Source organism: Podarcis melisellensis, assembly GCF_964234715.1.
Source record: "Podarcis melisellensis genome assembly, chromosome: 3".
NCBI classification, from domain to species: domain Eukaryota; kingdom Metazoa; phylum Chordata; class Lepidosauria; order Squamata; family Lacertidae; genus Podarcis; species Podarcis melisellensis.
In genome coordinates this window covers 56,092,334-56,119,342 of record NC_138530.1, presented here as the reverse complement: position 1 = coordinate 56,119,342, position 27,009 = coordinate 56,092,334, and the positions used below count along the sequence as shown (strand labels likewise).

Genomic DNA, 27,009 nt, shown 5'->3' with positions numbered 1-27,009 from the left:
ACCATTATAATAATAAATTTCAGGTGTTGGTACAGTGTCTTATTATGCCACCAATGTACATGACACTTTACAGAGTACTGTAGACTGAACAAAGGGTCTCTCTTTGCCAAATAATGTGAATTTTGGCATCAAAAGCCATTTTTATTTGTAGACTTGCTGCTCCTCACAATGCATACAAAATACACATAAAGTATATGGTTTCAGTGTATTACACGTGTTCATCTGTGTATGAGGTCTCATAGTAGTTTACAGGTTTAAGAATTACTGATGCAGCATGGGATAAATACATGCAGAAGTGATAACAACACAAAAAATATATACCGGTACATATTCAGACATGTCAGAAGCCAAGTTACAGTTTCTCTGTTACTGTAGGTTTTGTGCTTAGCAATTGCTAGAATCTTTTATGTTCTCTAGAAATAGAGGCAATTAAATAGAATGCATTTTCAACGTTTTAGTCTGAAAATGCAGTACTGTTCTTAGCTCAAAAGCTTGACTTTCCTGATGATAACATCTCTATTCATGCAATGTAGTGGTAGTAAAAACATACTAATTATATCTGCTCCCCTCCCTCTTTCTGAAAATCTTCTATAAACAAGATTCTACATATGTAACGGGTAGAATGCAAGTTTGTAATAAATCTTGGGTATATGGATATTTGGTAGTCAGCAAAAAAAATTCTAATCTATCTAACATCCTGTCCAAAGTTCTGGCGATTATCATAGACAAGGCAAAGTGGTCCACAAGAAGAACAAAGGCTTTGTTCCCTCCTTTCTCTTTTTATTAATAGGAGAGAGTTCTCCTTTTGGAAAGGAAATTGGCACACTTTAAAAAGCTGGTTAAAATATATCTAAAGAGGGTCATGAAAATCCCACACTCCCACTACTGATAAATAATTAAAAAATGAATAGTGGACTCTAGTGGAAGCTTGCCCAAGTAGAAAACTTAAATTGTTTTCTAAGTTTCCACAAAAGGATTAAAGGCTTATCTGAGATTTTTACTAAGTGTTCTGGATTTTACAAACCTTTACCAGTAGACTTTTATGGGCTGAAATATGATTTCTAAGGCAGATGACCTAGAAGTCTAATGAATTTCATAAGCTGGCCTCAGTTCTAACTAGTTAATTGTAATTGGGAATAGAAGCTGAATTCTTTCGCAGTTGGCACTTTAAGATCCCAATTTTTGGCGTATTAAGTTAAAAGACATGATTTGGGAGGACAAGGTAGGATATCAATCATTAAAATGGTTATTATTTGAAACACTGTTTCATGCCATCAGTTCTCTCCTTACCTACTTAGCAAGGTAAAATAATATGGTTATGTACCAGCCTAATTTTCAGTTTGGATTCAGCAGTTTGTAAAACAGAAAGCCTCCATTCAGTGTATTAGTGGGTTCTCCAATTCAATTCATCCATTTGAGTCCACTTCATTTTCTCTACCTCCTCTCCCCAGACCCCACTTCACTAGCAGGAATTCAAACAACGGGTATACCTTCATACCCCCTTTATAAAAGTAGATGAAATGTGAGGGCACAGTAGCCCCTCCAGAGTGGATAAATTACAGACAAATAAATCCAGAAGTTCCATTGCTGATTAAATACCTTAAAGGATCACTCTCTAATTAATATATATATAAAGAAAGAACTGTATGAAATTTGCAAGAAATAGCGTCCCTTCTGGGGACATTATTCCTGCCAAATTTCAGAAGGATAGTTGCAGTGGCTTTCCTGAAAGGGCAAGGTTCACATTGCGGGGCAGGGCAATCGGTCTGAAAATTGCAGGCATAAGGAAAGGTAAGAAATGTGCCAGATTTCAGGCAAAGAAATCCAGGATCATTTGTGCTAGGTAATTACAAGCTTTATGTGTTAGTCACAGCAGGGGTGGGGAATTTTTTTCAGCCCAAGGGCCACATTCCGTTTTGGGCAACCTTCTGGGGGCCACCAGTTAGAGATGGAGGCAAAAGTGGAGCAATTGATGTGATGTGCCATTATAGCAGTCTCAGTGGCATAGCGTGGGGGGTGCAGGGGGGCCCGGCCACACCGGGTGCAAAATCTGGGGGTTAGGGTTAGGGGGTGCAAATCCATGGGTTAGGGGGCGCAAATCCACGGGTTAGGGGGTGCAAATTACTTGCCTTGCCCCGGGTGCTGACAACCCACGCTACGCCACTGAGCAGTCTTCAGATATCGCTCCCTACTGCTCCAGAGGGCAAAAGAAGAACCAATGGTGGAAACTGCAGAAAGGCAGATTTCAGATAAACATTAGGATAGGGGTAGTTAACCTGTGGCCCTCCAGATGGTGTAGGATTCCAATTTCCATCAGACCCAGCCAGCATTTCCAATAGTTGAGAATTGCAGTCCAACAACATCTGAATGGCCAGCCATCCCTGCACTAGGATAAACTTTCCCAAGGTAGAAATTGTTCAACAATGGAACCGACTACCTAGGGAGAAGTGCTCTCCTTTGCTGGAGGTATTTAAGCAGAGGCTGGCCAGCCGCCTGTCAGCAATATCTGTCGACTATACTGTGGTTGCATCACTGCAGACTGTGCATTTAGCAGAGAATTTGGTTAAAAAACCTTCATGCTTCCTTCTAACTCTATTTTTTTGCTCCCTGGAATACCTATGATGCTGTATCTGCCTTCCTTTTAAAGTGTTTAAGCTTTTAATATATTTGATATGTTTACATTTTTATCATTAAAAAAACAATGAAACAGGAAAACAGGATATAATATTTTAAAACAAAGAATAAAGAAGAGCAGCCATTTGTCGTCAAAGCTCTGAACTTAGGACTGTTTCATACTTAGGTGTACGCTTAAGGTGTACACACTTAAAGTGTGCACGAAACGCATAGAGAATTTGCTAAGAATACAAGATTCTAAAGCGCAACAATACAATGTGTGGAAAAGGCGTTTCAAATATTAACTTGCGTTGTTCTAACTCAACCTGTAAACTGTTGGAAGTCATTAAGCCTCGCCAGCTTTTCTGGTGACACCACCAGCCTAACCTGATACGGAGGGCAATGCTTTCCTTGCCCAGTTCCCAAACATTTGGAGGGGAAGACAAACAAACGTTATTCAGTTGGATAAAATCCAACTTCAAGACCTCTCGCGAGAAGAACTAATCAGCCGTCCCCTCCAATCTACAAGCTCTGCAGTGTGTGCCTGTTTCCCTGGAGACCAGCGTCGCTTAGCAAGATTTGTGCTGAGGACGCGCGCGGTCGATTTCCCGGGTAAAGTTCTGATCGAACGTTGAAAGCCGCGCTGCTCAGGGCTGGCGCGTGGCGGCCCCGGGGGAGCATGAGAAGCAGCAGCAGCAGCAGCAGCTCCCGCGGGGGCTCTGCCTCTGCCAGGCTCATCGATGTGACCAGCAACGCGCCGTTGCTGCTGCCACCTGCCTCGGCGGCAGCCTCGCTCGAAGCGGAGGTATGGACCCCCAGCTCCAGTCCTGAGCTACTGGTGCGCGGCTCAGTGCTTTGGGCAGGCCCCGTTCTCTCAAATATAATATCCAGAGTAGGCACCCCCAAACTCGGCCCTCCAGCTTTTTGGGACTACAACTCCCATCATCCCTAGCTAACACGACCAGTGGTCAGGGATGATGGGAGTTGTAGTCCCAAAACAGCTGGAGGGCCAAGTTTGGGGGTGCCTGATCCAGAGGCAAGGTTTTCTCTTGGTATTGAAAGAGAAATCCTATTAATACATTCCGTTGGTACATGTTGACTATTTACGTGAGTAAATGTGTAACTGTGTGGTTGCCAGCACCGGCCCTTTTCCTAAATTCAACAGGTGAAACTTTGCTCATCACTGAATCTTCGTGGTAGGAAAAGTGGCACCTCCTGAATTTTAATCAGCACACAGCTGTTATAGGCATAGCAGCATCACCAAGAAAAAGACAGAAAGAAAAGGTTTCGACTCCTATCGTGGTACAGTACAAGTTGGGATGTGCTGTAGTTCCCTCTGTGTCGCTGCAGTAGCTCAGATGTGCCCCCTAGCTTGCACTTTGTTTTCCAGTTCTGTTTTTAGACCCTTTATTGATGCCATGGCCGAAGTCCTGTTTTAACTCTGGCCCAGTCTTCAGTGCTGCAAGCCTCTGGTTACGGTGTTTGTCATGTGCCTTGACTATAATTACGCAGGTGACGGTATTCAACCAAGTTACAGTGATAAAAAATGGTCCGCACAGTTAGGCACCAGCTCCCATCAGGTACAACTAGTGTGGCCAGTGGTCAGGGATGATAGAAGTTGTAGTGCAGCCACATCTTGAAGGCCACAGGGTGTTCCTGATCCCTGTTTGCACCAACCTTGAAGGTCCTGCTTCAGCTGCTCCTGGCTAAACAGGCAGCAATTGGAGCAGGGTGTTTGCCGTATCAGAGAACATGTCATCCCCCCACCCCATGAATTTTGCTTGGTGCCTACACTGTCATTTAGATACTAGAAAGCCATTTTAAGTTCCTGGGACAAATGCTGGTTGGGGTTTTTGTTTTTAACGTCCGCTGTTTTTAACGTCCGTTGTTAAATTGTCAACTATTTTATTTATATGATCTTTCTAAAAAAGATGATGAGCTACCTTAAGCATTATCACCAGGAACGTGATATAAATAAAACATTTAAAGCATTGTTAATGCGCACAAATGCGCACTGGAGTTGCAGGTGTTCAACATTCAGAACCTACTGCTGAGTCTTTACAAGTTAGAGACCAGAGCCAAATTGGGATACTCAGATGAAGGATGGTATATAAATATAATAAATAAAAGATAAATACAAACTGCTCACGAATAATAAGGAACAGACTAGAGTGGTACCTCGGGTTACAGGCGCTTCAGGTTACAGACTCTGCTAACCCAGAAATAGTTAAGAACTTTGCTTCAGGATGAGAACAGAAATCGCACGGCAGCGGCATGGCAACAGCGGGAGGCCCCATTAGCTAAAGATTAAGAACAGTTAATCAGGTTAAGAACGGACCTCCAGAACAAATTAAGTTCTAACCCAAGGTACCACTGTATAATTTTACGCTGTATTTTGTAATGCTTGTTGGGTAAATTACTATATAGGAGAATTCTATATCTTTTTAAAAAAAATTCCTTCCAGTAGCACCTTAAAGACCAACTAAGTTAGTTCTTGGTATGAGCTTTTGTGTGCATGCACACTTCTTCAGATACGATATCTGGTATCTGAAGAAGTGTGCATGCACACGAAAGCTCATACCAAGAACTAACTTAGTTGGTCTTTAAGGTGCTACTGGAAGGAATTTTTTTTGTTTTGACTATGGCAGACCAACACGGCTACCTATCTGTAACTGGATCTATATCTTTTTATTTCTCATCAGTATCAAATTGCAAGCATCCTTTTAAAAAAAAATTAAAAAGTGGTTGCCTAGGATTCTGGGCAAAGGTCTTTCCCAAACTTGCTGCTTGAGACCTGTGACTGAAGATGCCAGATGTCTTTCGGTTTTTTTAGAGCAAAACGTGTTCTACAGAAATTCAGAGAGTTAGGCTAAGTACACACTATACAAATAAGCATCTCCCAAGAATCCTGAGTACTGCTGTTTGTTAAGGGTCCTACGGATTGTAGATCTATGAGGGGTAAACTATAGCTCCCAGGATTCTTTGGGGGAGATGTGCTTTTAGTATATGGTGTGTACACAGCCTTAGTTAACATGTTATATTGGACTCAATAATGTGAGCAATGTAACTTGGTTTTGTTTGTAAACTATGAATACAGCTGCTGTAAAGATCTCTTACCACATCCACCCCATCATATAAAGCACTGTTACCACTTTAACAGTCATGGCTTCCTCCAAAGAATGCTGGGAACTGTAGTTTGTTCAAGATGCTGACTGCTGTTAGGAGACCCCTAGTTCCCTATCCCAAAGTGGTTTAACAGTCAATCTTCATGCCTGTGGAACTCTGGGAATTGTAGCTCCATGAAGGAGTTACTCTGTGTATGGTCTCTGTTTTACTAGCTTACATATTACCGGTATGTCACTGATGTGAATGGGTGCCTGAATGTTGTCTCAGTCTTCCGTTTGTGTTCCTCTCTTGTTGGAAGAAACCCACACATCATCAACTTGTCTGACCACTCACTCTGTTCAGTATAACTTGCTTCATTTGTATTTTTCTTGGACAAGAAAGCTAACTACTAGTAAAAGTTTTGGAAGCAGCAGAAGGGAAGGCCCTCCCTAAAAAGAATTGTTCTGTGTCAGTTCTCAAGGTCTGGTAGCAGATCAATCCATTTCATTTGCTGTTTCATTTCATAGAGCACAGCTGCAGTGTGCCTTGTATGGTATAAAGCACTAAAGATTATTGTTTCAATTATACTTAGGTACAGCTTGGTTATTAAAGCTTATCTTTCCTAATTCAAGGACTAAACTGTTTCTTGTAAAATGCTGCAAGAGGGAGTATTTATCCAAGGTTTTCCTCTTTTCAGTTCTTTATCTTTCATCCAACTCAAGGCTTTGATCTAAAGTTCAGAGAAACCCAGGAAGATTGTTGCTCAAGTTTCTCATAGGACCTTTCCAGATGATGGGGCAAAAGACTAAGATTTCATGTGTAGCATTTTATTTGCACTACACTTATACTGCATATAGTTACAACACCTGTAATGTAATACCCAGTCTCCACATAACATATGGAGGCAAGTCACTTTGTGGTTTTCATATGTTCACTTTAACTTATGCTAACCTTTTTCTCTAGAGTCCATAATAATAGTGTATACTGCAAACTCATTGATATTTATAATTAAAATTAGAACTGCAATTGCATCCTCTAAAAAGAAATATCCCACATCATCCAACCACCTTAGGCACTGCACTCCACATATTTGTAGGGTATACCCCTTTTCTTCTCCTGAAGGGGTCCCACAAAGCACTGGGTACTTTTGTAATAACATATTCTCAGTGCACATGTAATGCAAGGCCAGGAACAAAGTGGAAGCATAATCTTGGAATATGGAAGTAGGAAAGTGAAATACCTAAAATGGATGACAGTCATGGAAGTGGATTGTTCTGTTTGTTTGTTTGTTTGTTTGTTTGTTTGTCCGTCTACCCACCTACCCACCCACAGGATTTATAGCTCTCTCTTCATTGATACTAAAACCATGATGGGATACAACATAAATATGAGTTAGTGTGAATGTAAGCACATCAGATTTCCATGGGGAAATTCCTTGTTTGAAAGCACCCTTCATGTCAAGATTCTGGATTGACATTCAGTGTTGTTTTCCTTTATATCCAGATAATTACCAGCAGTCCTGGATTCATAAACATACAACAATTGCAAAATTGAGCATATTGATTTATTGGATCTATTGTTCAGTTACAGCAAAAAAACAAACATCTTTATACATTTTTTATAACAGTAGCAGCCAGACAAAAACAACCAATCCACTTTTTTTTTTGCCAGTGAGCAACTATCTCTGTTCTTTCTTCTTTTTTCAGGCTCCCTTCCTCTACAAAGGCAAGGCCTTTTATAGGATTTGTTATTATTTTATAGTAGATAAATTAAGCTCCTCATCTGCACCTTCTAGTAGCAAGTAACGGTTTCCTATTAAGCCTTTGGCATAACCTCCCCATTGTCAAATTTTAAATTGTTAGCTCTTCAGGACAAGGACCTGTTTTCTTGTACACTGTTGCCACAACATTCCTTATTTATTACATTTTAAACCTACTTTTCCTCTAAGGAGCTCAAGGTGACATTTATGGTTCTCCCCCGTCTTATTTAATCTCAACAATAACCCTATGAGGTAGCTTAGGCTGAGAAACAGTGGCTGGCCCAAGCTCATCCAATGATCTACATAGCTGAATGGGAATTTGAACCCTGGCCTCCCAGTCCCTGGACCAGCACTCTAACCACTACCCCACACTGATTCAATACTGATTATATTCTAAAATCACTAATTATATTCTAAATCCTAAGGGTGTGTTTGTGTGGTTGGCTCCTAGGCTGATGTGATTTTGTAAAGTGTACAAACAATCAACATAAAATAACTCTGTGAGCACCTTATTTTTAGGCATATATGTTTGCTGCATGGAAAGCCCTTGTGTTTAGAAGGTGACATGTAACTTGCATGCAGATCACGTGTGTTTCTTTTGTTGCAGTCAATTGTAGCTACTTAACTTAAAATACATGGCATGAAATGTGTGAATGTCATACATTTTTATTTATTTATTTAACAGAATGTATTTATCAGTTAATTGTCAAAAACTTATCCGTTTACATATGAGGTATCTACATGCAGAGCAGGCTACTTTATTTTTCTGTAGGAAAGTGGCCAACCTATTGGGACAGGGGTGGGATGGGGGTGGGATCCAGGACAAGTGTAACCATCTGCTCACCATTTGGTGCGGTTTTACTTGCATTTATTACCTGTCCATTTCATAAAACTCTTCTCTTCTGTGGGTTGCTTTTGGGATATGCAAGTATAAAACTGGTCAACCTGAAGGTTACTGGTCATCAGTAAGGTAATATTTCCTTTGATGACCCAATTGATCTGTTAGGTTCTGAAACTCTCCATAAAAAACAACTGAGCTTTTGCTGCCAGAAAAGCAATTTGCAAACTCTGTGTATGATGAAAGCAATTTTGCCTGTGGTCATAAATCTGTGCTTTGTAACTTTTGGAATTTCAAAGACACAGCGGGCATCCAAGCAAGACTCTTCTTTTGTTTGCATTTCAGCTGCTTATCATCCAGATTTCGGTAAAAAATAAATCACAGAAATATTTTCTTTTTAAACTTATTTTTATTCTGTATTTCTTTCCCTATCCCCGATTGAACTTTAATTTCCCCATCCCTTCTCTCTCTCTCTCTCTCTCTCTCTCTCTCTCTCTCTCTCTCTCTCTCTCTCTCTCTCTCAATGTTTTTGGTGTGGAGTAATGTGTCTATGAATAACATGTAGGCAAAGCTGTATGCTTTATTTTAAACAGATTGCCAGTAAAGCGTAATCCCATGAAGATGGAGACACTATTAGAGTCCAAAATAAATGAATATATCTGATTTATAGATCCAACCCAGCAGAACATGTCAAGGTCTGTTTTTCCTTACACATAGACTAAAGGGAAACAGAAATATCCAAAAATCACATATCACATTTAAGATGATTATATAAGGTTGACGCAATGGTTGTTGCAAAATGGGGAAAGCTGGTGGGAGTGTTCTCAGCCACATGTTGCAGGGATGCTACCTAGATCTTGCGAGGACAGTTAGTATAATAGATTGGGAGGCATGCTCTGCTTTTGCCTTTGCAACTTTTAAACCACCCATATATGCTAGGCTCCATAAATATCCTGGGTTTGCTGCCTGACTGGAACTGCAAACACAGGAGATGGTTGAGCACCTGGCATGGTGGATGGGATGTGTTAGGCTCTGTAGTTCCGAAGCTATTCTGACACATAGTCTAGGCACATGGATCAGTTCGGAGTGGTTGTTCTCGTCTCTCAGCCGCTTTTACTACAGCATTTCATATGGAAGTAGAGCAGAGGAAACCACTACCTCATTACTTTACCTGGTTTTTGATGCCCAGTCATCCAGCAGTTTAGAACAGAAATGAGCAAAATGTATTTGCTTTGTGCATTTTCCCCAGCTTTATTTTATGCAGCCTGTTTCTTGGATCTCAGTGGATTTACGATTGCTAAAATATTCTCTGATTGATAATTGGAAATTGCAGAGTATGGAGAAAATGAAGGATAAAGTGCGAGACTGGTTACATTACGCTCAGATTAAGGAAATCTTTAAAAGTGACAAAAAGTTAGGATTCCAGGTGGAGAAATCGAAATTGGAAACAGAACTGTTAGAACCCAAGACTAAGGTACTTTCAAGAATGTATAACTTGCTGCTGAAATGGAACACACAAGACGAAATGGTTAAGTCGGCTATGATAAAATGGGCACAGGACATTGGGCATAACATTATGTTTGAGGACTGGGAAAGGTTGTGGACCACTGGGCTGAACTTTACTGCATGTAATGCTTTGAAAGAAAATGTAATGAAAATGATATACAGATGGTACATGACCCCAGTTAAACTTGCCAAAATATACCATTCGTCAGATAATAAATGTTGGAAATGTAAGGAAAATGAAGGAACATTCTACCACCTCTGGTGGACTTGCCCTAGGGTGAAGGCCTTCTGGGAAATGATATATAATGAGCTGAAAAAGGTATTTAAGTATACCTTCACCAAGAAACCAGAGGCCTTCCTCCTGGGCATTGTCGACCAGAAGGTGTTAAAGAAGGATAGAACATTTTTTATGTATGCGACAACAGCAGCAAGGATATTACTTGCTAAGAATTGGAAAACTCAAGATCTACCCACACTGGAAGAATGGCAGATGCAACTGATGGACTATATGCAATTGGCGGAGATGACTGGCAGAATCCGAGACCTGGGAGAAGAAAGGATGGAAGAAGATTGGAAGAAATTTAAGATTTACTTACAAAAATATTGTGATTTAATGGAATGTTAAGAAAGATGCTTGGTTATAAATAATTGGCCATCACTAAAATAGATCAGGAATTGATGACAAGAGAGATTAAGAGAAAACAAATTTGTAGGAGAAATATTTTATTGTAATTAATTAAGCGGTCACAAAATTTGGAAATAAGATGATAATTTGCTTGACAAAAATTTATTAACGATGTAAATGGGAGCGGGAGGCGTGAGGAAGCTCAAGGATGATATGAAACTTTGTTAAAACAAGACAATACTGTTTATTATTATTGTATTTTTTTTTCTTTAAAAAACCTAATAAATATTTATATATATATATAAAAAAAAAAGAAATATGGGACTTCCGGGTCGGCGCCATCGCCGAATGGCGGGCTCCCTCCGAGCTCCGGAGGGAGCCTGCTCGGCAGGGGCTGGGTCCTACCGCACCGGCGATGCGGGGACCCTCAAAAACCACGGCCAGAGTGAGGCCGTGGACATGGAGACTCGGCTGGCACCGTTAGCGCCCTCCCGGCTCGTGAAGGAGCCTTTTTAAAGGCTACGGATCGGGCGCCGGGGAGAAGCGTGGTGCTTTGAGTTCTCTGCTATCCCTGCCGAGCGCAGCCGCATGCCATCCGGCGGAGAGCGCTGACTTCTTCTATTGAAAATCTGGACCTAAAAGAAGAACCCGTGAGTAACTGGATTATGGATTAAAAAAGAGGGATAAATTTTTAAAATCTGGAGCGAACGGGGGAGGTGGAAAAAAGGAAGTCAGCCTACCCCTTAATTGTAGAAGAGCCAAAACAAAGGACTTAACGACTAAGATCGAGCGTATCTTTATCTTCATGAATTAGCAACTTTGCGAGGGAAAATTATAAGACTGTGCTGGAGGAGAAAAGTGGAATTTGTATTAAAAAAAACAACCCCCCCCCCCGGAATCCCTGGAGTGATCCGCGAAACTACCTGGGGAAGAGCATCGGGAGTTTTGACAGCTGCCAAAGGCTGTCAAAACGGAAGAATAAAGCAGGGACTTTGCTTTGAGGACTTTGCCGGTTACATTTGTTTTAAATTGTATATAAATTGTTTCAAATAAGGATTTACAAACTATTTGGATTAATGGATTTGATCTGGAAGGGAACTTAGTTACTGCGATCCACCTAGAGGAGCTGAGTGACATTGCATGTGTTTTTCTCAGGAAACCTGAACAGTTGTAACTCTTAATCTCTTGGGAACTGCAGAAATGGAACATTGTTTTGTCTACAGAGGGCTACAAACTACAGGAAGCAATGGATTCTTTAGTTGGAAAACGAAAGGGACATGACATAATGTTTTGCTTCTGAACAACAAGCCTCTGCAGAAAATAAGAAGGTCATGGAAAAAGAACATTTTTGCGGGAAAACAGGGAAACAGAAGGAGGAGAGAGAATGACAAGAATATGGAAACATCATGAACTGGACAGAATTGGGAACATTTGGGACATCCAGATTTGACAAGCTTATGGAAATTAAATGGGAGTTTTTTACTCCTGGATATAAAAATCTGGATAGAAAAAATGGGCCCCTTTTTGAGACAGACTCCTTCCAAGATTGGACATTTGTAATTAAATATGACTGGCAAACTATTAGAGGGATATGGATTAAGCGGGTAGGAACTTCAGGAAGACATTAGGATGAAGGGATAGAAGGAACACAACAGAGAAAGGGGGGAGGGAAATTTGGAATCCAAAGGTTGTAAAATTATTTTTTATCTTCATATCTTTTTTTCTTTTTTTATAAAATTTTGAAAGGGGGAACTCGTGGAAGGGAAAAAATCGATCTTAGGGGATGGGAATTTGGAAAAATTGGGTTATTGATGTTAAGTGAGTCATGGGATAAAAACTTGTTGAATTTAATTGCTTATTCGGAAGATTTGGAACGCAATTGGGGGCGGGAAGGGGAAGTCCTGGCTTTGGTTTTGGAAGAAAGTGTATGAATTGGATCTAATTTGTTTTTAATTTGGAAAATCTTAATAAAAATTATATTAAAAAAAAAAAAAAAGAAATATGGAAGAGAGATCACTGAGCAGATTCAAAAACTGTACTTTCATATCACTGGGGTGGAGCCCAAGTCATTGGAAGCAAGCTTTATCAAATTATGAGTTAACCAACTGATAACATTTACCCCAGCTAATAAAGTGGTTTGTCTCTGAGTGGCAAAAAAAAAAAATAAAAAATTCTCTGATTACAGTAACCTTTTAATTGTATATGCTTTAGTGACCATCTGTGCAGAAATTCAACAAACAGGCCAACACTGCACGTTTGGGAAAAACTCATTTGTTGGTGAAATAATACAACCTACAAATAACAACTAAAACAGCAGGAGCTGCTTTAAACAAACAAACAAACAAACAAACAAAAATAGTAATGTATAAAAATTTGCCAAGCACCAGAAACAATTTAGGTGCTGTACAATTTCTTAATATACAGCTTTTAAAGGCCTAGGAGCCTTGCTAAACATAATCTAACAGCCATTACCCCCCCATCCCATCCAGTACTGTTTGTTGTGTTTTATAAATGCAACAAAATACAACTTACATGCCAGGTGTACCTTTGTTGTTGTTGTTGTTTAGTCGTTTAGTCGTGTCCGACTCTTCGTGACCCCATGGACCAGAGAACGCCAGGCACCTCTGTCCTCCACTGCCTCCCGCAGTTTGGTCAAACTCATGCTGGTAACCTCGAAAACACTATCCAACCATCTCGTCCTCTGCCGTCCCCTTCTCCTTGTGCCCTCCATCTTTCCCAACATCAGGGTCTTCTCCAGGGAGTCTTCTCTTCTCATGAGGTGGCCAAAGTACTGGAGCCTCAGCTTCACAATCTGTCCTTCCAGTGAGCACTCAGGGTTGATTTCCTTCAGTATGGAGAGGTTTGATCTTCTTGCAGTCCATGGGACTCTCAAGAGTCTCCTCCAGCACCATAATTCAAAAGCATCAATTCTTCGGCGATCAGCCTTCTTTATGGTCCAGCTCTCACTTCCATACATCACTACTGGGAAAACCATAGCTTTAACTATACGAACCTTTGTTGGCAAGGTGATGTCTCTACTTCTCAAGATGCTGTCTAGGCCTGTCATTGCCCTTCTCCCAAGAAGCAGGCGTCTTTTAATTTCGTGGCTGCTGTCACCATCTGCAGTGATCATTGAGCCCAAGAAAGTAAAATCTCTCACTACCTCCATTTCTTCCCCTTCTATTTGCCAGGAGGTGATGGGACCAGTGGCCATGATCTTCGTTTTCTTGATGTTGAGCTTCAGACCATATTTTGCGCTCTCCTCTTTCACCCTCATTAAAAGGTTCTTTAATTCCTCCTCACTTTCTGCCATCAAGGTTGTGTCATCTGCATATCTGAGGTTGTTGATATTTCTTCCAGCAATCTTAATTCCAGCTAGGGATTCATCCAGCCCAGCCTTTCGCATGATGAATTCTGCATATAAGTTAAATAAGCAGGGAGACAAAATACAGCCTTGTCGTACTCCTTTCCCAATTTTGAACCAATCAGTTGTTCCATATCCAGTTCTAACTGTAGCTTCTTGTCCCACATAGAGATTTCTCAGGAGACAGATGAGGTGATCTGGCACTCCCATTTCTTTAGGTAATAAAGACAGGACCTTTTCAGTGATGGCCCCTAATCCCTGGAACTCAGTCACATTAGTTCTGGCCTTCAGAAAGGATTTGAATGGTTCAACTGAGATGATTTTCTTAAGTTTACTGCTGGCTTTTAGACTATGTTATTTGACCTTGTGCTAGTTGGAGAATATACAATAATGGGGGAAAGCAGTGATTGTGACGTAAAAACCTCTCAGATGAGGTGCTTAAAGGAATAATCAACAATATTTAAGCCATAACAATTTGAAACATTAACCCCTTCCTGGGTCTGTGAGCATCATACCATTTGAGTACAGAACATCCTTGTAAATAAGCCCACAAAAGTTACTAGCCTGCACCTTATTTTGTCAACCTAAGAGACTCATAATTTCCATGTTGTCTGGAAAAGACTGAAAGCCTTCTCTTCTGGACTGGAACCAGAATGAAAATGAGGCTTGTTTCTTCCATGCAAGCTAGCAGCAGAGAAAGGGGGTTCCCTTTGTGTGTGGTCATCACAGAAACCAAAATGTTGCAAGGAGCAGCGGAAAGAAGGGAGGAAGAACAGAACAATCTGTCCCTCTTCTGCCATCCCACTCATTTGCCAGCACAGAATTCCTTGTTGCCTACAACAAGTGGACAAATTGCAGAAAAGAAGCCTGAAATAAAAGCACTGGAAGGTTTAGGTTTTTATTTTTCATTCAGTCCAGAGTGTAGACAAATTGAAGCCAAGATACAAGGTGTGTTCAGGCAAACACTGTATCTGTGGGTATTTGGGGAGGTGGGGGCAGAGGCAGGCAGGCAGGCAGGCAGGAATGCTCCATCCCCATGAATATCACCAAGTTAGCTTAGTTCCCAGCCTTCACTGTATTGAGCAGGGAATGTTTACATGGGGCTTCTACTCACATTCTCTTGAACGCAAGTAAAGCCTTCTGAATGGTTAGCTGAAATTAATTTAGATGCCTTTGTCTGATTACTTATACACATAAAGATTAACCCCAGCCTTCCTTAAACCTCAAATCATAGTTGTACTGTTTATCTTTTCTTCATAGCGTTAAATACAATTCTGCTCCAAAAACACATTAGGTTTAATTTTATTCAAATAAACAATGCAACAGTTACCCAGATGTCATGTCAGAAGCGTATTTGGAAGGCATGTATTTGATTGTTCTCAAATCCTTGCTTTTATTTAAGATAATTGGGCTTTGGGGGATAACTGTTGCCAGCTGTTCTCAGACTATAGAAACAACATTCAGGATTCTTGTACAGCAAGAGAAATGTACAAAACTGCAAAATACCACCAACATCCTGAGTACTGTGTCAGCCAAAAAAAATAAAATTACAAACATGTATTCATTTAAAAACTATATTCTACTTTTCCACTTTAATAGAATGTCTACTTTGACCCATGAGGCTGTTTTGACTTAGCCACACACACTGCACACCTGATGTCACCCATTAGGGCAGACAAAGTTGTGGCTGGATCATGGGGTTGCAGGCACTTCTTATCAGCTGATTGGCAATACCTGGAAAGCCTGGGTCAGTGGGGTGTAGTGGGCCATTGTGTAGAGAGCCAGTGTGTAGAGAGCCAGTGTGGTGTAGTGGTTAAGAGCAGTAGTCTCGTAATTTGGTGAACCGGGTTCAATTCCCCGCTCCTCCACATGCAGCTGCTGGGCGACCTTGGGCTAGCCACGCTTCTTTGAAGTCTCTCAGCCTCACTCACCTCACAGAGTGCTTGTTGTGAGGGAGGAAGGGAAAGGAGACTGCTAGCCGCTTTGAGACTCCTTCGGGTAGTGATAAAGCGGGATATCAAATCCAAACTTCTTCTTCTTCTTCTTCTTCTTCTTCTTCTTCTGGGTCACAGCAATTTGCAAGCACCAATTTGCAAGCTGAGTATCCCAATGATCAATAGCCATTATATAGAACAGAGGCCTTTCAACACCACTTCCTGGGTCTATGCCTCCAGAAACCATCATAGCCATCATAATACTTTAGCTGCAAATTCTACTCTGGCAAGGCAATCCAGAATTCTACCATGGCTGATGGCATCGAAAGTCCCTGAGAGGCCCTAGAAAATTAACACGGCAGCACTCCCCCCAGTTGATTTTCTTGCCCAGGTCATGCACCAGATTGGAATGTATCCAGTAATCAGTGTCACCTCAAGCTGTCTTTAAAATTGGTCCTTTGCAATCCTAAGTGAAGCAATGACAGAAAAAGAAAAAGAAAACAAGGAGTTCTTATTCTTTGCCTTTGACCCTGACAATACCATTTTCACTAGGGAGCTCATAATTATTTTCTGTCGGATGTTCCTGTTACTCGAGAGCAGCTGTGCCACTATCGGAATGCAGCAGAAACGGCTCGTAGTGAGTTAGCAGCACTCCTGGTGAAGTATGAATGTTCCCAGGCAGAGGTAAGTTTGGAACTGACATGAAAATGTTTCTTAACCTTTTTGTATCACAAATGTTTCTTGACCCACAGAAAACATCCAGTGAGCTACACTTACCAGATGGTACATGCTGATAAATGCCTCATTTTACAGGTATCCTGGTCATGGTTAGAGTATTTGGCTTGTGCCCAGAGGTTTGTCTCCTCTGAAGTCTCCAAACTTTCTTTTAGGCCTTAGACTACAAACCAGAGGTTTCACTGAGTTCAGTAAGAATGACTGATATTGGACCTTAGTCTTGTTTCCCCTTGGCTTAGCCATCCAGGTCCCATAGCTCACATACTACTTAAATCTTATTGAAGTGAATCAAATGCGAGCAAGATGGCAGAGGAACAGCTGAAGGTGCTTTATACTGTGTCAAAGCATTGGTCCAACTAGCTCAGTATTGTCTACCCTGACTGGCAGCTCCTCTCTGAGCTTTCAGACAAAGGGCATTCCCAGTTTTAAAATGGTTTATTCTGGTTAATAAGACTTTGTATTGGCCATGCCTAACTAACCATTCACAGCACGCAAACTGCAGGCTTCAGGAAGTTGTTCACAGGCAAGAAGCATGAGTGCCATGACATCACTGTGCATGAATAAGCACATGTACTGTACAGTGTTTGCTATATTCACGGCGGTATTCTTCTACAATTGCATGGCCTAAGCACTGAAATTGGCATTTCTCATCCTCTAGTTTTCAGATTTCAGGCTGGTTTTCTAGTTTTAAGGTTGTGAAGGTAGTGGAAGCGACTTTCAAGTGATCATGTGTGGACTGGACCTTCTAAGGACATTTTTTAGGACTGGGCTGCTACCATTAAGTGGAGTGAGGCAATCACCTTAGGTGGCAGATGATGTGGGCAGCAGCAGTCTCCCTGCCCAAGCTGGTCCCAAGTCCCTTGGCCATTCCCTTCTGTTGGAGATTATAACTATGTGTGCCAGAGGCTTATCATACATTCCCTAATGTAGCCTGCTGCCCTCAAGTGCAGTGGAGAACACAATCCCATTGCCAGTGTTGACTCAGCTGCAATTCCAGTCAACTTCTGTCCATGAAATGAGGGTGGCAGTGTGAATCTTCTCCAATACATGGGTAAGCAGTATAATTTGCTTCATCTGTAGGTTAATCTGATGCGTTTCTCCATCAAATTGTAAATGTAGGTCACACATGACAAAATAAGAAAATAATCTGCAGACTTTTTTGCTTTTTTCATATTTTCTGTTTTTAATTAATGGACAGTCCATTAATTACATGTATTAGAATGTGCTTTAATGCATAAACTTTAACGTTGTAGCAAAATCCAGCACATTCAATAGTTGGTTCCTTTGTCTTGTTCTTTTATTATGGGTGTAAGTTTTTGCTTTAAGAGGTATAGTTTACTAGTCTTTTGAATTTAATCAATCAATCAATCAATCAATCACTTAATTACTTTACTGCCCTTCATCCAAATATCACAGGGCTGTTTACAACATGAAAACACAAAACACATTGCATGGTTGCAAAAAGTGAATACATTTGTTGTTGCCAGATCCATTTAATTAACTTTTGAGTGAAAAGTGATTTTCTTTCCTTATTGCATCTTGTTAGCATGTTAAGTATAGTTCCCACGATTTTGAAGTGCAAATGTCACACTTCAGCATATGGTGAACCTGAAGCTTCTCAAGCACCTGTTTCCATAAATTCTGTTAATTCTGTAAATAGCAGTTCCATTATATTTGTTGTGCAGATTAAAGTTTAACTGTAAATCTTGCAGTGGTTCTCTTTATTCCTGTTTAATAATCTGGTTTAAAACCCTCATCCTGAACATGTTTCAACAGATATTTGCAAAATAAAGCAGCATTGACTTTATATTCAGTCAAGCACTTTGGTTCAACTAGTTTGGTGAGAGAGCCACTTTGAGAAGGTCCTGTGGCTGTGAGTGGAAGGCAAACTCCCCGCAAAACCTTCCCCAAGTAGCTAATTTCATTTCTGCAACTCACATTTTGACTCCCTCTTCCCCTATGAGTTTTTAACTGGGAAATTGAGAATTGTTATTTAAGGACTCAAATTGCTGTTCTGTAACCATATCTTAGCTTGAATAACTCATTTTTGATGTGATTTTTTAAAAAATTAAAAATCATTGTTCAGATAATACAGAAAAAGTAATAAGTCAATGAGGCAGGATGGCTTCCATTTATGAGTTCCATGTGATATAAGAATAACAATCTTTGCTAAAATCATCTTCCTTTGTCAGAAGTTTAGGAAGTGGCTAGCGTCATAGTAATTTTAATGAAAGATTTAAATACTGAAATAAGGACACCCCCCCTCCAAAAAAAGTGTGAGAGGAGGCGGAGCCTCACATTGATACTCATACATGGAAGATTTATTATGCTGTGTTGCTTCTCAGAAGCGCTTTTAGGGGCAAGAAGGTGCTATAAAACTAATCTGTAGTAGTATTTCATTTGGGACATGTTTTGCAAAGAAAGTGTGTTTTTGAGAAACTTGGTCTACTTAACATGCCCTGATTGATATAATGGGGTAAAATATTTCTTCCATATGGTACTTTCAAACCAATCCCATGCACATTTACTAAGAAGTGAAAGGCACAGATTTCAGTAGACCTTGCTCTCAAATTCATGTGCATAGGGTTGTATCAGGCTTGTTCTTTTCACGCGCAGTCCACCCTGCTGGTTAAATTTAATACACTGATGCAAGAAATTAAAACAAATTTAAGTGAATAGGCAAATTTAAAACTGTCCTGGGAAGGAAGAAATTCAGTAATTAAAATAATAACTTAATAACAAGTAATTAACTTATGCCCCCCTCTCCTGATACTTGAAAATGGTTAAAATATGCACTGGGTCATATTGAGATTTCCCTTGCATGCCTGTATTTCATGATCCATTTCTGTTTATAGCTTCAAGATCTTAAATCCAAAATAGCCTCTAAAGAAGTATCTGTTCAGGAACTGAAGGCTGACGTTGAAAGCTATAAGGAGAATGATGCTAGGCAATCTTCTCTACTCCTCTCCATGCAAAGCAGACTCCAGGAGATTGAGAAGGAATCTGGAACAATTGCCTTTTCTAAAAAACAAACAGACCTGAAAGCACAGGCCATTCTCCAGGAGAATTTGGAACTGAAAGAGAAAACCAGTGAACTGGAAAGTAAAGTCAGGTAAGGACATCAAACAAACTGACATCTTAACCTAAAATAATTGCCCTAGAGCAGCCTTTCCCAACCTGCTACTCTCCAGATGTTTTGGACCACACTTTGCTGGCTGGAGCCTGTGGAAGTTATATTGGAAAACATCTGGAGGGCACAAAGTTGGGGAAGCACATGTATTTTCCACTGACTTTTTTAGTTTCTGTGGTCAGTTGGAAGATGAGAGCTTGTATGTAAGAGCTAATAGGATTAATAACACGAGCTTTTTGGGTAATTGTTTTAGGAGACTATCATGGGACTTCGTCAGAAACCTTACTGACATCAAGATATGCCACATCCACAGCATTCCCCTGATATATGAAGCTTGTAACTAGATTTTAGTAGCTTGTTGGTTTTATCCTGTTTCTTTGGTGCCTAGAGATAGGGAGGTATGATGTAAAAACCTTTGTAAATGCACTATGGAGTTTGACCTGGACTCCTATAGAGTATAGTTTGTGACCTGATTTCTGATGGAGGGCAGATGTTTTAGAACTGGAATTTTGATTTGGTTTAGTTTAATTACATTTACATCCCACCTTTCCTGCAAGTTGTTCAGGGTGACATCCGTGAAGCCTCCCTGAAGAGAGCATTCCACAAGCAGGGAGCCACTACAGAAAAGGCCCACTCTCATGTTGCCACCTTTCAGGCCTCTTATGGAGTGGGCACATAAAGAAGGGCCTTAGGTGATTAACACAGGGTGCAGGTTAGTTCTTTTGGAGAGAGGCGGTCCTTGAGGTCCTGAGTTGTTTAAGGCTTTATTGGTCGAAGCCAGAAACAATGAGCAGCCAGTGCAGTTGGGCCAGGATCAGTTCAGTATGCTCAGATTGTCTTGTCCCATAGAGCAGCCTGGCTGCTGAATTCTGCACCAGCTGAAGTTTCCACTGTGTTGATGTAAAAATGTTCTTTGTTTTGTGTCCATCATATAAGCTGTTTGTTTTTTTGTTTTATATTTTTTTAGAACCTATTTGAATGAGTCCAAAGAGAGCAAGACCCAAGCCTCTAAGGCCAGCAGGGTGCATAATGAATTCATCACACACCTTTGTAATTTTTTTGACATGAGCATAATAGAGAAAGAAGAGCCACAGGAAATGCTGCTCTCAAAGGTTTGTGTTTTATATAATAATTTGAGACAAAGCCATATTTGTATGTATATCACATCAAACCCAGAGTTCCCATTTTTTACCAAGTCATGTGCAGTTGATTGAAGAGTCTAATGAGAAAGTGTGACATACATACCATCGTAGGGGTTTTGAAGAGGAGAAAGTCTGAAACCACAAATATTCAACAATGGACATGCCAGAGCAGGAAAGCATAATTTGCAAGAAAGGACATGGTTCTGAAAAAAAATGTAGGCATGGATCCAGATTCATATTGGAAGGTCAAGCGCATTTCCTTATCCAGGGCCACAGGCCCAGTTCAAAAAATCCCTTGGAGAATCCCAATCCTGTTTCAAGAGCCCAGCATCAGGTCCAGGCATTCAAAATGGGCAAATTGCTGAACGGGATATCTGGGAAGGGAGATGCAATCCTTAATGACAATAGCAACCCCTTCTTCCCGCCCACGTTGAGGTTGAGGTTACATCTGGAAAACTAGTGGACACATCAAGAAGAGCTTCTCAATTGTTCCCCTCCATCTACCCATGTTTTACATGCCAGGTTGGCATGTTCTTCTCATATTAAATTACAAATAGCTGCTGTTTTACCCTTTAACTGATCTGACGTTTAAAAGCAGCATCTCTGTGATTTGTGGGACCACAGAGTGTTATTGAAACTGAATGACTGACCAGAAAAACCAGCCGTGTCTTCCCCTTACCTGGTGTGTCCACCATCTGCCACCATTCTACTACATACCCCTTATTACCTTAATGATAGCTCTTCCTTTTCCCAGGCATTCACAAGGAGCCTACTATAGCCTGCTAAGCACATTTCCAAGGTAATATAATTCTGATAGCCAAATGAATCCCAAACAATCCTGTCCCCCTAAAACCAAGCCAGCGGTAAAGGTTTCCCAGTGGTTAATATGTATGGTAATAATGAAAGCAGCAAAAGACCTAAGGCTGGAGCAATGCCGCGGAGCACAATCTAGCATTTTATAGGTGGCTGGCCCTAAGCAAGCTCCTTGCAACATTTCTTGACATAAGGCAGGTTCTTCCATATTCACCACCACCACACATTTAACCTTGCTTTGCAGCTCGATGCCCAAGAGGTAGAGAAACTGTCAACCTTGAAAAGGGATGTAATTATGGTAGTAAACCCAGCGAGTGGATATAGCATACCTGATCAAAGCAATGCTTCGTACTTATCCAGAAATGGTTATTCTTTAGGATGTGTGAGATGTGACCCAGTAATGTGTAAATATCTATGTTGTGAGGCCCACAGAATAGCAATAGCGCAGAACTGTAAGGTTGTTTAGGTTATGGCGGAAAGCATTTGTATTACTTGAAAGCGTTTAACTGTGATTGGATCATGGCTTTAGTTTAAAAGAAAATAATTATAATTTGATAAGTGATAGTTTTAAAATGTGCATAAACCAGGGAGGGGGAGGAAAGAGTGTTAAATAACAACTTTTAACTAGCTTCCATGCTTCCAGATCAGTGACATGCATGAAGAAAATAAAGTACTAAAAAGACAGATTACCACACTCCAAGAGACCATGAATGTTCATGACATGGAGTCAAAAGCAAATAGAGAAACCATCATGAGGCTCGTCTCAGAACTGAGCAAAGAACAGAGGCAGGCAGCATCCTGCTGTCAAGACATGGAAAAGTTAAGTAATGTAAGTCTTTTTCATTTTTCTGTTGTGGGGCATGGAGTCTTTATGCAAAGGCTTACAGTACTTTGAAGAGAGCTAGGTGGTCGCTTGTTACAAGTTTGGGGATGGAGAGAGAAGTATATGTGACAAAATGTTTTCTTAAAATCAAACTAGACAAGTGCAAGCATTTTTAATAGACAAATTGCCATATAGGGCTTTAACCTTTTGCACTTCACAATGGTCCCTATCTGAACTTGGAGCCCCATGCCTGATTTCCATGTGGGGAGAAAAAGTCTCATTGATGTGAATGGGAGTTTTTTCCTTAGGAAAGTTGGAATCCTAGAGGGGCTTTAACTCTTAACCCTTGTCCAATCCAGATCAGACCCCCTCACACTGTCCATTTGTTTTTAAAAACTTTGTACTTATGGACACAGACATTTCTTTGTTTTAGCATATACCAACTGCAGGTGTCCCTTATTCTTTGCAGCTTCCGTCTTACAGTGAAAGAGCTGCCAGATGACATTTGAAAATTGATAAGTTTCTAAATTCTCCTGCTAAACAAGCAACTGTAATCAGGGGCAGCTGTTACACTGAAGTAAGCACACACACACACACACACAAACATATGCACAGGTTCCAGATGGGAATCATTATCCTGCCTCTGGTCTCCATCTCTGTATGGGTCATTGAGAAATGGGGTGCCTCGTTTTGATTTTTTTGATTCAGATACAAAAACCCCAAACTGGTTGACTGCAGCTACATAGGACAGCTGTAGCAACTGGATTTTAATCCAGAAGCCATTCAAGAAACCGGTCATGTAATGGTAATAAGGTAAGCAAATGTGGTTGTCTGCACAAAGTTGTAGTGGTTCTCGGTGCAGGAAGAGTTCAAGAGTTACTGAAACAGATGTTCAGGCAAGCATTAGATATGAGAAGGTGAGCAAAGAGAAAAGATCATGAGTCACTCAGCTGATCTGGCTTAAATTAAAGGCTGATTTATCTAATAGATCTTAAATGGGTAAATGCTTTTAAAATGCATCATTAAATGAGTTAATGCTTTTTTAAAAGGAACAATAAACATGTCACATGAATCTTGTTGAAAACACTTCAGGAGTACATCAAAATATAAAGTTAAACTTATGTTTTGTCTGAAAACTTTAATGGTAAACAATGGAACTCAGTCACATTTAACTTGCATAACAACAGGACCTTTGTGGGATATTGGCTTTCCAGAAAACATAGATTCTGTCAAAAGACATGGCACGCATCAGATCACATCTCATCTGAACTCAATACAGTCCCAAAACTTCTATACTGTTGGTGATAGTACTTAGAGGAACAAATACGTTCTTTATTAAGGGATGTGGTCAGTCATACAACTTATGAAATCATGGAACACATTTGATAAATGATTTGGATTGAAGTAAGAACACTGCTTTCGGGGTTAGTGGTCATGGAACTTCCCACATCTCTTATATAGTTATGTCACTCAATTCAAGCCCTTTAAAAATGTTCAGCATAGATGTCACACATGTTTACAGGAACTGTGGTGCACTTAGGAATTGTTGTAAAGGAAGGAATATGGTCCTTTGGAAAGTCTGTTTTGTAAGCATAGACTGCCTGCCAAAACCACAATGGAGAATAAGGCAGTGACTTATCTGTCAAATATTAACATTTGTTTTATTTCATGAGATATTGGAAACATGATCAGATCTTAATATATCAGTTGTTTTGAACACTTGCATTCAAGCCACTCACCTATAAGATCCCACCCTTCATCACACGTGATTTTGGGGCAGGTAAGAACAATTTAAAAAACTATAAAAAATAAGAAAACCATTAAAACAGTCAAGACAGCAACAATGACTTTTTAAAGAATTGAAACTGGGTGAAACTTGATAATGGAACTTGATTCAACATATTTTCTTCCATCTTCAACTGATATTTTCTTGCCTTCATCATGATAAAGGCTAATTGGTGTGTGTGAAACACTGCAGTATAGATTTAAATAAAGACGCCCCCACCCCTTTATCTGGTTTTGTATAATATATTGTCATTGCAAATTTTGGTCTCTTTTTAAAAATACAAGATCATTGTAACAGCTTTGACTAGATGAAGTGTCATGGGAAGAACCTGAAACAAGAATAATAATTTAGGAACAATTTTCATTTGGGCAGAGGGTAGATAGCTGCCATTTAGACCATTTGCCAATGTCACTTTTTCTTTGTTTAAATAAGGGACAAAAATTCAAGTTATAACAAATAATAATTCTGTTTCCTTGGGATTTTTTACCCCAGAGTATCTGAAAACTTTGTCAAGAAGGAACTTGAAGTAATTTATACATCTTCAGTTGTTCCTTCGGACATATACAGTATTTAAAAAACAATCTTTTTATTATACAGAGACCTGTTCCAACCTCAGAGGCGGTACTATCACTCCCCCCTTCCCTTTTACATTGTATTGAATTAATATCTAGTTTCTCTAAAAGCATTTCCAAGGGTCAGATCACATAACTCTATGGAATCTTCCATATAAGAGTGTTATAGAAATTTTTATAATAAATAAATACTGCTTGCAAATGTGCTTGTATAAACACTAATTTGCCATTTCACTTCCGGTTTAATAGCAAGCCATAGTTTGGCATTCCATCCAAGCCAAGCAACCTATGCTTCATGTAAATCACAGTTCACCCACAAAGTAGGATTGTAAATCATAGTTTGAAGTGAGTTTTCATTCCTGATATTTGACAAACTATAGGTTTATAGTATTCAAATGGGCCATTGCACGGACGAAAAGAGACATGGTTTGCAGTAACAATAGTTTTCTAGTTTGGAAGTAAAGTCAAGAAGGACCAGAGTGTTTCTGCTCTTTCAGGTTCACTGTTAAGCTACTGACTCCTGTTAGCTGTGTACTGTGTGTTTACTGTGCTAAATGCACTTAACTGTGGATAATTAATTCACGTCAGAAGCAGAAAAGCTGTGCCACAAACAAATGAACATATTGCTTGTTAGGCAAAGGCTGCTGTCTGAGTTATAATTAATAACGGGTGCTACAAAAATAGTTAACTGAAGTTTGAAATTAGTAAAAGAAAATTTACTTCTTAGCACTGGATAGGCTAGGATTAGAAGGCTGTTCTGAACTAGTAGATCACATTATAACTTGAAAGTGTGGGTCACTTTTTGAGAATTGGTGAATTTTGCTGTAAGGTGCTTTCCTGTAAAGTAGCATGTATACTTTCTTGCCAGTATGTATATCACTGCATGCAGTAAACATGGACGCTAGGATATCTCTGCTTTCCTTGCCTTTTTGAGCATTATGAATATTAGCTCTGAAAACCATAAGGTTGTATCCAGCAGAAAATAGAAGGAATTCATCAGCAGAACTGGGGCGGGAGGCAATTTTTGGCAAATTGTTGTTTCCTCTGAAGCCCCCTGTGCCTCCCCTACATCTGCTAGGGGCACAGGGGTCTGCAGAGAAGAGGGAATAACTAAAAAATTCCTCTTTGCCTGATTGCACTGACACATTCTGTAGTGGATGGAAGCCGTTGGACACTACCCACAAAATGCAGAAGGGACTCTGGGTTCCCCATTTTGATTCTTTCTCCTGGAATGGATGTCTGCCTCTCTTGTTGTTTAGTCGTTTAGTCGTGTCCGACTCTTCATGACCCCATGGACCAGAGCACGCCAGGCACTTCTGTCTTCCACTGTCTCCCGCAGTTTGGTCAGACTCATGTTTGTAGCTTTGAGAACACTGTCCAACCATCTCGTCCTCTGCCGTCCCCTTCTCCTTGTGCCCTCAATCTTTCCCAACACCAGGGTCTTTTCCAGGGAGTCTTCTCTTCTCGTGAGGTGGCCAAAGTATTGGAGCCTCAGCTTCACGATCTGTCCTTCCAGTGAGCACTCAGGGCTAATTTCCTTAAGAATGGATGAATTTGATCTTGCAGTCCATGGGACTCTCAAGAGTCTCCTCCAGCACCATAATTCAAAAGCATCAATTCTTCAGCGATCAGCCTTCTTTATGGTCTAGCTCTCACTTCCATACATCACTACTGGGAAAACCATGGCTTTAATGATACAGACCTTTGTTGGCAAGGTGATGTCTCTGCTTTTTAAGATGCTGTCTAGGTTTGCCATCGCCTTTCTCCCAAGGAGCAGGCATCTTTTAATTTCATGACTGCTGTCACCATCTGCAGTGATCATGGAGCCCAAGAAAGTAAAATCTCTCACTGCCTCCATTTCTTCCCCTTCTATTTGCCAGGAGGTGATGGGCCCAGTGGCCATGATCTTCGTTTTTTTTATGTTGAGCTTCAGACCATATTTTGCGCTCTCGTCTTTCACCCTCATTAAAAGGTTCTTTAATTCCTCCTCACTTTCTGCCATCAAGGTTGTGTTATCTGCATATCTGAGGTTGTTGATATTTCTTCCAGCAATCTTAATTCTGGCTAGGGATTCATCCAGCCCAGCCTTTCGCATGATGAACTCCATATATAAATTAAATAAGCAGGGAGACAAAATACAGCCTTGTCGTACTCCTTTCCCAATTTTGAACCAATCAGTTGTTCCATATCCAGTTCTAACTGTAGCTTCTTGTCCCGCAAGATTTCTCAGGAGACAGATGAGGTGATCAGGCACTCCCATTTCT

General features: G+C 40.4%; 1 protein-coding gene across 4 annotated transcripts in view; it reads left to right on the top strand.

Moving 5' to 3' along the window:
* Window positions 1-27,009, top strand: part of CCDC170 (coiled-coil domain containing 170) — a 64,671-nt gene that overhangs the window by 14,709 nt on the left and 22,953 nt on the right. For 3 of the 4 annotated variants that reach the window (XM_081905153.1, XM_081905154.1, XM_081905152.1), the window contains 4 exons: window positions 16,297-16,428; window positions 19,335-19,591; window positions 20,577-20,721; window positions 22,208-22,393. In XM_081905153.1, the coding sequence (XP_081761279.1) occupies window positions 16,297-16,428; window positions 19,335-19,591; window positions 20,577-20,721; window positions 22,208-22,393 (720 nt within the window). Of the gene's footprint in view, window positions 1-3,187; window positions 3,419-16,296; window positions 16,429-19,334; window positions 19,592-20,576; window positions 20,722-22,207; window positions 22,394-27,009 lie in introns of those variants that run through there. The other variant, XM_081905155.1, reaches the window with a different exon arrangement.